Source organism: Muntiacus reevesi, chromosome 1, assembly GCF_963930625.1.
Source record: "Muntiacus reevesi chromosome 1, mMunRee1.1, whole genome shotgun sequence".
Classification (NCBI taxonomy): domain Eukaryota; kingdom Metazoa; phylum Chordata; class Mammalia; order Artiodactyla; family Cervidae; genus Muntiacus; species Muntiacus reevesi.
The window spans coordinates 11689287-11702596 of record NC_089249.1 but is presented as its reverse complement, the minus strand read 5'-3'; the positions used below and the strand labels follow the sequence as shown (position 1 = coordinate 11702596).

Genomic DNA, 13310 nt, shown 5'->3' with positions numbered 1-13310 from the left:
AGCTACTGCAGAGATGAGATATACCCAAAAAACCTATAAGTGAAAATCAAGTAAAGAGAGTAAAGTATGGTCACTCTTCTGTGAAAAAGTGACACTGTCAGTCACTCAGCTTTTTTTTTAAAAAAAAAAAGAAAGGCATGAGGTCACTTACAATAGACTTGTTACAATAGACTTGTGCTTTACGAGCGTGCACTGTTTATCTTGAAAGGAACAAGTAGGGGACAAAATTAAAGTTTGTTTTCTGACAACATGCAAGCTTTTCAAGCCTAAAGCTGAAAAGTACAAGTATTTCATAATGTTAACATTTTTATCTTTTTACCTTGAGTAAAGCAAGGACTAAGCTAAATATAGACATATCAGGAGTCATTTCAACTTTGCTTAAATCAACTAGTTAAAGCTCTCTGTTTAGGGTCATTTTCTTATCAAGGTCAAGGTATGCCTTCCAAGTACACCATACCTATATTCGAGGTTTATATTTTGCCAGCCCAGGGCAAGAGGCTCTTCACTGTGTAGGATTGTTTACTTTGGTTGTTTATTTTTCATCAGGACTGAGCAGAAGGTGACTCAGAGATAAATGGTGTTTAGGTGCCCAACACCTAAAGCATTTTTATCTCCTGAATTTCAAACTCATTGAGAATATGGTGTAAGATACAGACAGATGGAGACGGATGGATTGGTTTTAGTGCTGATACGGTGAATTGAAGAATGCTGTTCATCTTTTCAAACCAGCGAGCAGCTAAAATTTTCTCTCAGAATGAGACACACTTTCTAGGCCCAGGCCCAGGCTGGGCCATAGGTGCTCCTATGGTTGGCAGATAGTGGATGAGAACTTCTGTCTCTGGCAGACAAGCTCAATTTCTTGCAACCTTGCCAGTCAGGTACCTCCCTCTTCTCCTGGGATGAGGAAAAAGGCACCAGGAGTATTAATAAAATGTTGAAAGAGAAAACTGTGTGTCCTGATAGGAAACATTGTCGTTAAGTCCCCTGGTTTTATCCAGTCCCCTGGTTTTATCCAGTCACCCCTAAAGGAAATCAACCCCGAATTTTCATTGGAAGGACTGATGCTGAAGTTGAAGCTCCAATATTTTGACCACCTGATTCGAAGAGCCGACTCATTTGAAGAGACCCTGATGCCGTGAAAGATTGAAGGCAAGAGGAGAAGAGGATGACAGAGGACGAGATGGTTGCATGGCATCAATGGACATGAGTTTGAGCAAACTGCGGAAGATGGTGAAGGACAGGGAAACCTGGCGTGCAGCCTTCCTCGGGGGTGAAAAGAACTGGACACGGCTGAGTGACTGAACAACAGCACTGTCCACAGGCTTCTCGGGTGGCTCAGTGGTGAGGAATCCGCCTGGCAATGCGTGAGCCACAGGAGACTCAGGTCCGATCCCTGGGTCGGGAAGATCCCCTGGAGGAGGAAGTGGCAACCTACTCCAGTATTCTTGCCTGGGAAATCCCAGGGACTGAGGAGCCTGGTGGGCTACAGTCTGTGGGGCTGCAAAGAGTCAGACACGACTGAGCAAGCATGCACGGATACGGTCCACACTCCCTCTTCTACCTGTGAGTGAAGTCACTCAGTCGTGTCCGACTCTGTGATCCCATGGACTTTAGCCTACCAGGCTCCTCAGTCCATGGGATTTTCCAGGCAAGAATACTGGAGTGGGTTGCCATTTCCTTTGCCCTCTTAAAAATCACCTGGTGCCAAAGTAGAAATAACTAACCTCCTTTGCAATACATGGCACAACATCTGTTGTAACAACATGTTTTTTTTTTTTTTTTTTTTAATAGTATTTAGTGCTTTCTGTGTTTATCTCCCCAGCTAGTCTCTCCCTGGGAACAGTGACCAGATCTAGTTCATTTCTGACTGTTCTTTTGGCCCTGCCTGAACAACACCACCACGGGGGCCTGAGAGATCTTAGTTTCCCAACCAGGGATGTAGCCCTAGGCCCCTGCAGTGGAAGGGAGGAGTCCTAATCCCTGGACAGCCAGGGAATTCCCTCTAGTTCATTTTTGAATACCTGACACCAAGCACCCCGCCAGACACTGGACACTAAATACATATTTACTAACTAGATGAATGAATGAATTTCGTTTTTAGCATATTTAGTGCTGTTGGAGAAGACTCTAGAGAGTCCCTTGGACTGCAAGGAGATCCAACCAGTCCATCCTAAAGGAGATCAGTCCTGGGTGTTCATTGGAAGGACTGATGTTGAAGCTGAAACTCCAATACATTGGTCACCTGATGCGAAGAGTTGACTCACTGGAAAAGACCCTGATGCTGGGAGGGATTGAGGGCAGGAGGAGAAGGGGATGACAGAGGATGAGATGGTTGGATGGCATCACCAGCTCAATGGACATGGGTTTGGGTGGACTCCGGGAGTTGGTGATGGACAGGAAAGCCTGGCGTGCTGCAGTTCATGGGGTCGCAAGGAGTCGGACTCGACGGAGCGACTGAACTGAACTGAACTGAGTCCTCCAAATTCCTCTTTCAACAATATGGTTAGAGAGGAAAAGAGATCTGTAACAGCGTCTCCTCTTAGCGTAGTGAAAAACCATGATAGGCTGATCACTGTAAATGCAGGAAGGGTTTTGCGCTCAAAAACACTGGTGCCCCAGCAGCACTGTCTGGGGCACGGCCCCCTTACAGAGGCCTGTGCTGTGTGGTCGCCAACACAAGCCAGTTTCAAGGATCCCTGCCAGGCCCGAGGAGCGCACCGCGCGTGCGCAGTCACGGGGGCTCGCGCCTGTCCTCCGCCCCTCCGCCCTCCAGGTGGCGCTGCGGGCCCGGCCGCCGCCGCCGCCGCCGCCGCCGTCTCTAGCCCGGCTAGACTGGGGCGGCGCCGGCTGCCTCGGGGGCCGCGCGACCGCCTCCGCCGCGAGGAGGGCGTGGGCTCCCGGCTCCCGGAAGCGGCGGCCGCGGCGTGGAGCCGAGCGGGCGTCGGTCCCCGGAGCGGCAATGCGCGGCGGCCGGAGGCTGTGACCTGAGCGCGGCGGCCCTGCGGGGGCCGCGGAATGGCGGCTCGTTGAGGCTGCAGCGGCGGCGTCTCCGACTCCCCGGGCGCGGCGCGGCGTGGCGGCGGCCGGGGTGATGCTGCTCAAGCTCTTGCAGAGACAGACCTATACCTGCCTGTCCCACAGGTATGGGCTCTACGTCTGTTTCGTGGGCGTCGTTGTCACCATCGTCTCCGCCTTCCAGTTCGGAGAGGTGAGTAGCGGCGCAGGAGCCCTGGACCGGCACGACCGCGCGGTGTCCCGGCCCCGGCGCGCTGCGCTCTTGCCTCCCCATCCTCCCTGCAGACACAGGGATGAGCCGGCGCCTGCCCTTCCCTCGGGGGCGCCGCCAGCTCAGAGCTCCTCTCCGGGCTGCGGCTTCAGCATCTGGGGTCCAGATCTCGCCCCCCGACGGTCTGGGAGATCCGCGCTCCTTCTGCCGAATCCTTTTCCCTCCAGGTGCCTTCAGCAGGGTCCCCGAGTCATTTGACTTTCTCCCTAAGGCCTTGATCTGCACGCCGCCCCCCTCCCGGGACCCAGAGTTCCTAAATTTCACCGAATTCTCAGTCCTGCCCCTCCTGCGGCTTCCTCCTCTAATGTCACCCTTGTAACCTTTTCCCTTTACAGAGGCGCTTTATATTCTTAATCCCGTTTCTTCCCGGATCTCGAAACTTTGTCCAAGAGGGGTGTTTTCTTGGCCCGTGAATTTGCTGTGGGGAGAGTGTCCTGGCCCCAAATTTAAAGGACTTACACGTGAAAGGTTTTTTTTTTTCCTTCGTTACATTTTTGCTCTCTTATTTAAGACAGCTTAATCTGTTAATCTTTAGAGGCTGTACTGGTAGATGTACGTACGCTGGTGTGGGAGCGCCCCTGACAGCTCCTGCTCTTCTCTATCTTGAGATCAAGTGAGGCTAGGGCCCCTTCATGTGACCATGACGCCCTTAACCATCTGGGACTCCAGCACCCGATCTCTAGGGAACCAGCATAAGCCTTCAGGTCATGGGATATGCTAATAACTTCGGTTGCGGATCACACAAGCCCAACCTTTCCTAATCTGCTCTTAGTTGATAACGCATAAAGCAACTCGGTAGGACTGTAAACCCGAAAGGGTCTGAGCAACAGGTTTGGCAGGTGGAAACACCCAGGTTTAATAGATTTTGTGCCCCTCTGGATATGAACTTTAAACATTTTCTTGAGTGAAACAGCCCTTTGGTTGAGGTTGCCTAGTTATTTCACGATTGACCATCCAGTACAGTATTCTTTGTTGTAAACAAATGTGTAGGAGACTATGAGTAGGTGAGAACTGAAAGTGTACCTGGATGTGATTTTAGAGAACACCCCATTTTAAAATGTGGCCGTAGCAACTGGAAGAAAGTTGTGTTTTCAGGTTGTTAGAAATCCATCTCTTTGTTTTAATATATATACGTATTTTGAGGGGGGTGGGTAAGAGGTTGCAAAACGTTTTAAAATGAACAGAATGCTGTTCAGAAATGCCACATGATACATTTGCTGTGTACACAGTATATATATATATACATTTCCAGTATGAAGTCTGGACCCATGCTGGATTCTGCGCTCCATAAGAGAGGGTGCTTTAACCACTGTGACCAGGCACTGTGCCAGGTAATGCCAGAGTATACAGTCTAAATATTTGTCTGATGAATGAATAAATTATTTGGGACAATTTCCAGGTTTCCAGTTTTAGTAGTTCTTGGTCTAGGGGCTGATGAAAATAAGTCTTAAGTAAGGGTTGAGAAAACGACCCAGACCTCTAATTGTGAAATACATACCTAGTATTAGACCACCTGCTATCCTGTTCTGTTTCACGCATTGCACTTTAATACAGTGATCGTGTGTATACCTAGTTGTGTCTTATTGCTGATAGAAGATTTGTAAAGCGAGTGCAGAGAAAAAGAGAGCGAGCCGGGCAGTCAGGCAAGAAGAGGAAATTTATTAGAGGGAAAAGACAGGGTGCTTGGCTCTTAAGGAGAACCAGCGTTCTCTCTTTCTGGCAGAGTCCTTCTTATACCCCACCAATGAAAAAGTCTCTGAAGGGATGGTCTCTGAAGGGTAGCCAGAGGTCTGCAATCTGGTGGTCTTGCAGCTAACGGGAGATAACGGGATGCCATTTGGGCAACTTGGTCAGTCTCACAGATCACTGTGATTTTATTCTTTGTTTGCAAGGTCGACACAAAGAGCCATGTTATCAATGAGACCCCATGTAGGCCCTATCATTCCAGCCTTTTGATTTAGGATAAGGTCCGAAGGTCAATCATCTGCATCTGCTTCCTTTGGGACAGGGGCTTCGTGGGGCTAAGGTTAGAAAAGGCTGGAATGTCGGTCAAGGGGATTTGTGTGGGGTCGAAGTTTTTGATCATCTGAGTGAGTTAGAAGTAGCTCATGAATAGTTCAGTTGGTGAAGGCTTGTAAGTGGTCCTCAAGAAATTTTGAAAAAAGACGCATTATATATGGGCTGAAAGTTAGGATAAGGGTAAGTAGAAGGAGAGGGCTTAAGAAAGGTGGGACCCAGGGCATCCAATTCCAGTTGCTTAACCAGTTTCCCCAGGAATTACTGAGGTGTCGGCATATTCTCCAGGTCCTGTTTGTCAGATTTCCTGCTGCTTCCTTTACAACCCCTGATTTATTGGTGTAGAAACAGCAGACTTCCTCCAAAAATAGGCACAGGCCTCCTTTTCCTGCTGTGAGGAGGTCTAATCCCCTTCTGTTTTGGAGGACCACGGCTGCCAGGGATTCTAGCTGGTTTTGGATGGTGATAAGGCTGTTAGCTATTTCTTCTAGGCTGTCAGTGAGGTCTTTAGAAAGACTTTGATAGTAATTTAAAGAGGTTGTGAGTCCTGCGGTCCCTGTCCCAATCCCAGCGGCTATTCCTAAACCGATTAATAGAGGAATGAATTGAATTGCCCGTCTGGGTTGGTTATGAGTTAGTGGGATAGCAAGGGTCTGACTGTTAGGAGCAATAGAAATATCTGGGGCCAGATACACCAGGGTGCATGCTCCTGTTCAGTTAGTGGGAAGACATAGATAAGTAGTGGTTCCACATAAGAAAAATATTCCAGGAGTAAGAAGACAACAGCTGAAATTGAAAGCAAATAGGAGACTTTCTGGAAACTTGTTGGTAGTCTCTGAAACTGACAGTGAACTTACCAGTGTAGACCCTACAAGAGGAGTATTTGCACCATATGCAGAAGGGAGTCTCCCTGAGAAAGTAAGAGAATGTCCTGCAGTTCCTGAGACATGATAGACAGATCATATCTCAAGGGAAGAAGAGATGGGAAGTGATTACAGAGGTGTGGCGGTATTATAGTTCCTAGTTGGGGGTAAGAATTGTTCATAGAGTTTTGTCTGGAAAAACAGAAAGGAGCCTGTTGTAGACGAATGTCAGAAGTGGTGGGTGTTCAGGAGCAGTAACCAGGCTAGGTTCGAGGGTGGGCTTGGGATAGTAATTGAGGCTTTGAATTTTGAGAGAAGGTCTCTCCCAAGAATAGGAGTGGGGCATTTTGGGAGTATGAGAAAAGATGGGAAAGTGGAGTATCTTGAAGTGTGCAAGGTAGAGACTCGGTTATCCGTGGTGTAGATATTAAACCGTCAGCCCCCATAACAGATCTGGGAGACCTTGGTTTCCCCGGAGTAGGCAGGCATAGGAGACTCAGTGTCCCCCGTGTCAGTGAGAAAGGAGATCAGCTTCCCTGCCACTGTAAGTGGCCTGGGCTCCGTGGAGGTGATGAGAGTCGGGGCCCGGGGCCCTGGGCACCTTCGGTCTAAAGCGGAGAGTCCGGGGAGGCTGGGCAGGGCTGGGCTGGAGGACTCCTGCCCAGGACCAGGAGGGGATGTCCGGATCCCCGGAGGGGACCTTCCAGTGTCCCTTCGTGCCACAGCTGGGACGCGGACCTGGAGGGGCCTTGGCTGTAGGAATGAGCGGCCCAGGGGCCTTCTTTGGCACATTTGTAGCAGGGCCCAGGTGGCTTCCTTTCTTTGTTGGTTGATGGAGGCTTGGAGCCATGTAGGGCAGTGGCTAAAAGGTGGTTGGTATTTGGCCTGATCTCGTCAGGCCTTCTCTAGCTTTGCCTGTTCTTCCCGGTTATTGAAAATCTTAAAGGCTAAATTTAAAAGGTCTCGTTGAGGGGTTTGAGGGCTTTCTTCTGCCTTTTTTAGTTTCTTTTAGATACCTCGGGACGACTGGGAGATAAAATCGGTATTAAGGACAGTGGTGCTCTCTGCTGAAGTGGGGTCTAATTTTGTGTATTTCTGCAGTGCTCCCATTAACCTGGCTAGAAGGTGTGCTGGGTTTTCATCTAGCCCTTGAGTTATTTCCTGGAGCTGATCAAAGTTGATGGCTTCATGCCCTGCCTTTTGAAGGCACACAAGGAGGCAGGCAACGGTGTGAATACGGGCTGCTCGTCCGGTCTCCCTGCCTGATAACCCCACTTGGGATCTTCTCGGGGGACAGATGTCGCCCCTACAGGCCCCGTGTCGTCTGTCCTGGGTACCTACCTCACCAGCATGCGCCTGCGAGGCTGGCCGTACTTGTTCCTTCTCTTCTGGGAGAAGAGTGGAGGAAAGTGTGATGCAAATATCATGCCAGGTTAAGTCATAAGACTGGGTAAGATATTTGAATTCATTTAGATCCGGGTCTGAGGAGAAGGAGCCAAGAGGCTTTTCAGTCTGAGATAGGTCGGTGAGGGAGAATGGGATGCAACCTGAGCGGTGCTTTCTGCTCCAGCTGCTTCCTGGAAAGGGGGGCGGGGCGGGGACGGAGTGGGGCCCTGCAGTGTTCCCTGTTTTATTCTATTTTATTTTTTTAACAAAAGTTTATTCTTAAATGTACAATAGGTTCCACGACAACACTTCATTCTAGCTATAGGCGGCAACAGTCCCTGTTTTAAAGTGTTCAGACCAGTAAAGCCTTGGGACCCTCAGGGTAGAGGGTGGGCTGAGGTCTCCGAGCTCATCTCAGGCCCAGGCTGGGGAGTGGGGTGGGGAGTTGTGCCTGAGAAAGAGGGAGGGGGAGATGTAAGGTGGAGGTTGTGGAGCTGGATCTGGAGTGGCTGCAAGGGTATTGGGAGCCATGGGGAGTTGGCTGTGGCCCGAAGGGTTGAAGGAAGAAGAAGAAAAGTCTGAACAGGGATCGGGAGACATTGTATTAGGAGGATGTGGCCCAGAGTGGGCTTGGAGTATTTGAGAAGTAGGACAGAATTCAGAGAGGGGGTCGAGAGCGAAGAGCAAAGCAAGACAGAACGTGAGGGATTTCTCACCACTTGCCATCACGGCGGCAGAAGTTATCGAGGTCCCGTGGAGTATTATAATCGAGAGTTCCATTTCTGGCCATTGGGACCTGTTATCAAGTCTGTATTCCGGCTAAACAGTGTTAGAATAGTAAATAAGTCTTTTTGGTCTTATCTCCCCTTGGAAGCCCAAAGCTTTTAGGTTTTGAAGAAGGCATGCTAGAGGATTAGATTTTGAGGGCTGGGATTGAGAATTTCCCTTTGTGGCCGAATAGGGAGGTTAACAAGAGCAAGAGAAAGCAAGGAGAAAGGTCCGAGAGAAAAGGCGTCCCTGTTCTCAGGACTTTCTCAGAGAGTGATAATAGTCTGCTTTGAAATGGGCGTCCCCTATTTCAAAGTCAGACAGGGTGCAAGGCCTGAGGGCCGTGGGGATCCTCCCGCCGAGCGCAGGGGCTTGGAAAAGAGGCCAGAGAGAGGATCCGAGGAAGTGGGATTGCACTCACCCTTGTGAGCGATGGATGAAATGTGGGCTGGTGTGTGGATGCCAGTCCAGCAGGGCAGGTGGAGAACCCCGTCTCTGGTTCTCCGCGAGGTCCCAGGGAGGGGACCGCCTGGCTGCGGTGGATCTTCCCTCCTGGGTTCCGGCGCCAGAATGTGAGGCTAGTGCAGAGAGGAAGAGAGTGAGCCAGACAGTCAGGCAAGGAAAGGAAATTTGTTAGAGGGGAAAGAGGGGGTGACTGGCTCTTAAGGAGAACCAACATTCTCCCTTTCTGATGGAGTCCTTCTTATACCCCACCAAAGAAAAAGTCTCTGAAGGGATGGTCACGTAGCCAGAGGCCTGGAATCTGGTGGTCTTGCAGCTTTGAGAAGCTAAGAGCCATTGAGATAACGGGATGCCATTTGGGCCATTTGGTCAGTCTCACAGATCATCTTTTTTTGGGTGTTAGTTCTAAAAGTTCTTGTAGGTCTTCATAGAACCGTTTAACTTCAGCTTCTTCAGCATTACTGGTCAGAGCGTAGACTTGAATTACTATGATATTGAATGGTTTGTCTTGGAAAAGAACAGAGATCATTCTGTCCTTTTTGAGATTGCATCCAAGTACTGCATTTCAGACTCTTGTTGACTATAATGGCTACTCCTGAACTGAACTGAACACATATTGTAATTTTATTCTTTGTTTGCAAAGTCGACATAACTAGCCATCTTATCAATGAAACTCCATGTAGGCCCTATCAATATTATTTTGGCCTGAGTACTTTTTTAAGTTTTAAATTTTATGTGTTCCACACCTGGTTATTTATTTATCAAAAGAAAGTCTAGAAATGGCCACAGATCTTAAAGTTTGGAACTCTTAAGCTCATGTCTATAGTTTCTCAAATAGCCTGTGATATTCTATGATCTTCAAAAGGATACTTAACCTTTCCAATCTTCAGCTTCCTCATCTTTAAAAAGGAGACAGAATTACTTTCTTCATAGAGTTCATGCGTGCGTGCTAGGTCGCTTCAGTCGTGTCTGACTCTTTGTGACCCCATGGACTGTAGCCTGCCAGGCTCCTCTGTCCACGGGATTCTCCGGGCATGAATACTGCCTGGAGCGGGTTCCCATGCCCTCCTCCAGGGGATCTTCCTGACCCAGGGGTCGAACCCCTGTCTCTTTCTTCTCCTGCATTGGCAGGCAGATCAGGTTCTTTACCACTAGCGCCACCTGGGAATAGTGAAGATGAAATAAGTCATGTCTGCAAAAGACCTTTCAGTTCCTGGGTCAAGACAGGCTCTCATTAAGTGGTAGAACTACAGCTGCTGTTTTTATTGTCACCAACTCTCTTACGCCCTTAGTACTTAATTTGAAACAGATCTCTGAAGTAGAATACATTCATAATACAGGTAATGGTGGTGGTTTAGTCTCCCAGTCGTGACTCTGGCCTCTTGGACTGTAGCCCACCAGGCTCTCCTGTCCATGGGATCTCCCAAGCAAGGAGACTGGTGTTGGTTACCATTTCCTTCTGCAGGGGATAGTACCAGCCTAGGGATCAAACCCACCTCTCCTGCTTGGCAGATTCTATACCACTGAGCCTCCTGGAAAGCCAGTACAGTTAATATTACCAACGTTATAATAGCTTCACTAATTGTAATGGATAGAAGGATGAAGAAGATCATTGTTAATTATGAACTCATCACTTTTTTCCCTCTCTTAGGGTAAGTGGTATTGGCTGCTACCTTTTGATAAGCCATTTGTACACTCATCCAAATTTTTAGGAAGAAAAATGGAATTGAGGGAGCGAAGTATTAAAAGCATATATTTTCCCTTTGAGTCAGGTACTTTCTAGAGAGACCTTGGGAACTCTGATAGAACAAAAGCGGAACCTGATCCAAACCCATAGGAGGGCCCTCTGGATAGGGACCAATGTCCACTGAAGTGCATTGCCTTAGGTGATGGTAGCAGGTAGACTAGTTGACCTGGGCAAGACATGTGGCCTCTGGGAGCCTCCGTTTCCTCATCTATAAATGAATGATTATCCCTTTTAGCTCAGAGACTTCTGATTTTAACTGTTTGCCCTCTGTTGATATTGTGTAGACTTTATTTTTTGGACCATGCCATGCGGCCTGTGGGGTCTTAGTTCCCCACCAGGGATCAGACCTGTGCCTCCTGCAGTGGAAATGCAGAGTCTTAACCACTGGACCACCAGGGACGTCCCTCTGTAGACCTTAACACTTGCTTTTGAAGTAAAAAATGTTACTTCAGAGTCATCATCATTATTTAGTACATTTTATATGCAAATCCACAATCCCATATCTGAAAATTCTACTGAATTACCTCAGTATCTTTTGGAATGAACCGTGTGAGTATTCACAGTCAGTAAGGAAAATAAAGACTATAAATAACTTCAAGTCAGTTTAGGTCAGGTTTTGCCACCAAATGAGGTCAGGTCAGGTTTTGCTGCCAAATATAGATCTACAGTGTTGAGAGCTTTTTGGATTTTCGGATTGTGAATAAAGGGTTGTAGATCACCTCTGGGTGTGTGAGTATCAGTGTGCATGCATGTGTATAAAATATATCACTTCCTTTACGTGTTTAAGGAAGTGATATATTCCTAAGTATGGAAACAAAGAAGTATCCGAAAATGAACTTCAATGAGGAAGTCAGACAGGTTCAGATGGAGTCTGCCCGCGTGGGGCAGGAACTTTTCCCTGTCCTCTCTCCTCTTTTGCTCACCTGCCTTCTTTTCATTTTGAATTAGATACTGTTCAGTGAAAAAGGACTGAAAACTGGGTCCAACTCCAGTTTCTCATACTGGCTCAGTCTCAAGAAAGAAATTAGTAATGTTTGTATTTGATTAGCTCCCTCATTAAACAGATACGTCTTGAGTGTGTTCTTTGCCAGAGGCAAGAAGTAGGTGAAGTTACAGGAACCTGGCCTGAGAGCTGGGAGGCAGCCTCTGGCCTGGTTCTAGCTCCACGTAAACTGACCCTCAGTGGTATTGCTTTGTGTAGATTCCTTTTGGGGGTGGGGAAGATTTTCATTATTAAAAACGGTTTAAAACGTCTAGACTGGATTTCTGACACCCGCCTTTTTTCTTTAGTGTTCTGTGAATTTACATATATTGGATGTTTCACATGGGGAAGCATGAATTATAATGTAATGGAGTTTGTGCTACAGAAAAAATGCCCGTGGCTGCCTTGAGCCTCTTTTTTTGGCCATGCCACAGGGTTGCAGGATATTAGTTCCCCGACCAGGGATTGGATCGGTGCTTGGCAGCAAAAGCACAGAATCCTAACACTGGATGGCCAAGGAATTCCTGTACTGAGCCTCTTTAAATGGTATCGTTTTTTGGGGGGGGGGGGGGAGGATGGGAGGGGTGCATGGTTTGGAAGAGATACAGACTCGCTGTCAAAGCAGAGACCCTGTCATTTTTCCCTGCTGTATTCTTCAGCACCTCAAAAGTGCTTGGTACCCAGTAGGTGCCAAATAAATGCTTGATGGGTGAATGAATGAATTGGGGTGATCTTAACCAACATCTCTTTAAGCTCATTTCCAGTAAAGGTAAGTTTGCTACTCTGATGCAGATCACCTGTAGTTGCCCTTTATTTCTCAGACATGATTGATCAGGTTGTACGCTACATGGTGGAAGATGCTGTCAGATATGAAGAATTTTGTACATACAGCTCATCCTTGGCCATCTTTGTCAGGTGGAGATGAGGCCATCATACACCTGTGAGTAACAGTACAAGAGAGGAGGTAATTGAATGCCTGAGTAGGTACACAATAATGGCTTAGAAAATCAGAGGAGGGGAAGAGAATTATGGGTCGAAACATTCTAGGGGAAGTTGAGACTGTTACAAGGAGGCGGAGCCTTTTCTTTTTGAATTATTAGTGGTTTAAAATTTTCATTGGTATTAGCCAGCAGCACTTGGTTGCAAGTGAGAGAATCCCACCTCGGACCTGGGTTAGGAGAAAAGGTGTTTTTTGATTCATGTAACTGAAAAATATAGGGTGAAATTTCTGGTAGGATGAGATCTAGGTGCTCGAATGTTATCATCAGTGCTCTTTGTTCCTGCTCTGCAGGGTTTAGTGAGCTTAGTTCTGACAGGCCCTCCCCGTTTGGGAGCCAGGGTTGCTGGCAGCAGCTCCAGCAGCTAGTCTTCCAATTTAGTAACCTTCCTCATCAGTGCCAGCTAGACCCAGGACGGCCTGCCTAGCCGGGCAGTGACTGCCCTTGTGCCCTCGTTAACCACCTGGATCATCCCTGGAGCTCCGGTTATAGGTGGGACTGTCAGTTTCAACTAAAGCAGGTGAAGTGAGAGGGACTCCCCAGAGGGAAATTAGGAGGCTGCTATCAAAAAGGGCCAGAGCAGCAGATGTCCTAGGCTGGCTGAGACAAAGCCCATTTCCTTGGCCTTAACATGGACACATTGACCCTGTGAATGTGATGGCCTTTAGCCCTCTACCTTGTTCTGGAAGATGTGAAAGTGGGTTGTTGCCGTTTTTAATGTCATGTTGTTAAATTACCATGTTTTTCATTTTTAATGTCATGTTGTTATTATCTGTGAAACTTGTATTCTTGGGTGGGTGTA

The 13310-nt window shown here is 47.9% G+C and overlaps 1 protein-coding gene across 1 annotated transcript in view; it reads left to right on the top strand.

Annotated features, from left to right (window-relative positions):
• The first annotated feature begins 2891 nt into the window (after positions 1 to 2891).
• GNPTAB (N-acetylglucosamine-1-phosphate transferase subunits alpha and beta) overlaps positions 2892 to 13310 on the top strand; it is a 79882-nt gene continuing 69463 nt past the window's right edge. Inside the window, exon 1 of the mRNA XM_065937764.1 lies at positions 2892 to 3208. Within this exon, the coding sequence (XP_065793836.1) occupies positions 3092 to 3208 (117 nt within the window). The 5' untranslated portion in view covers positions 2892 to 3091. The remainder of the gene's footprint in view (positions 3209 to 13310) is intronic.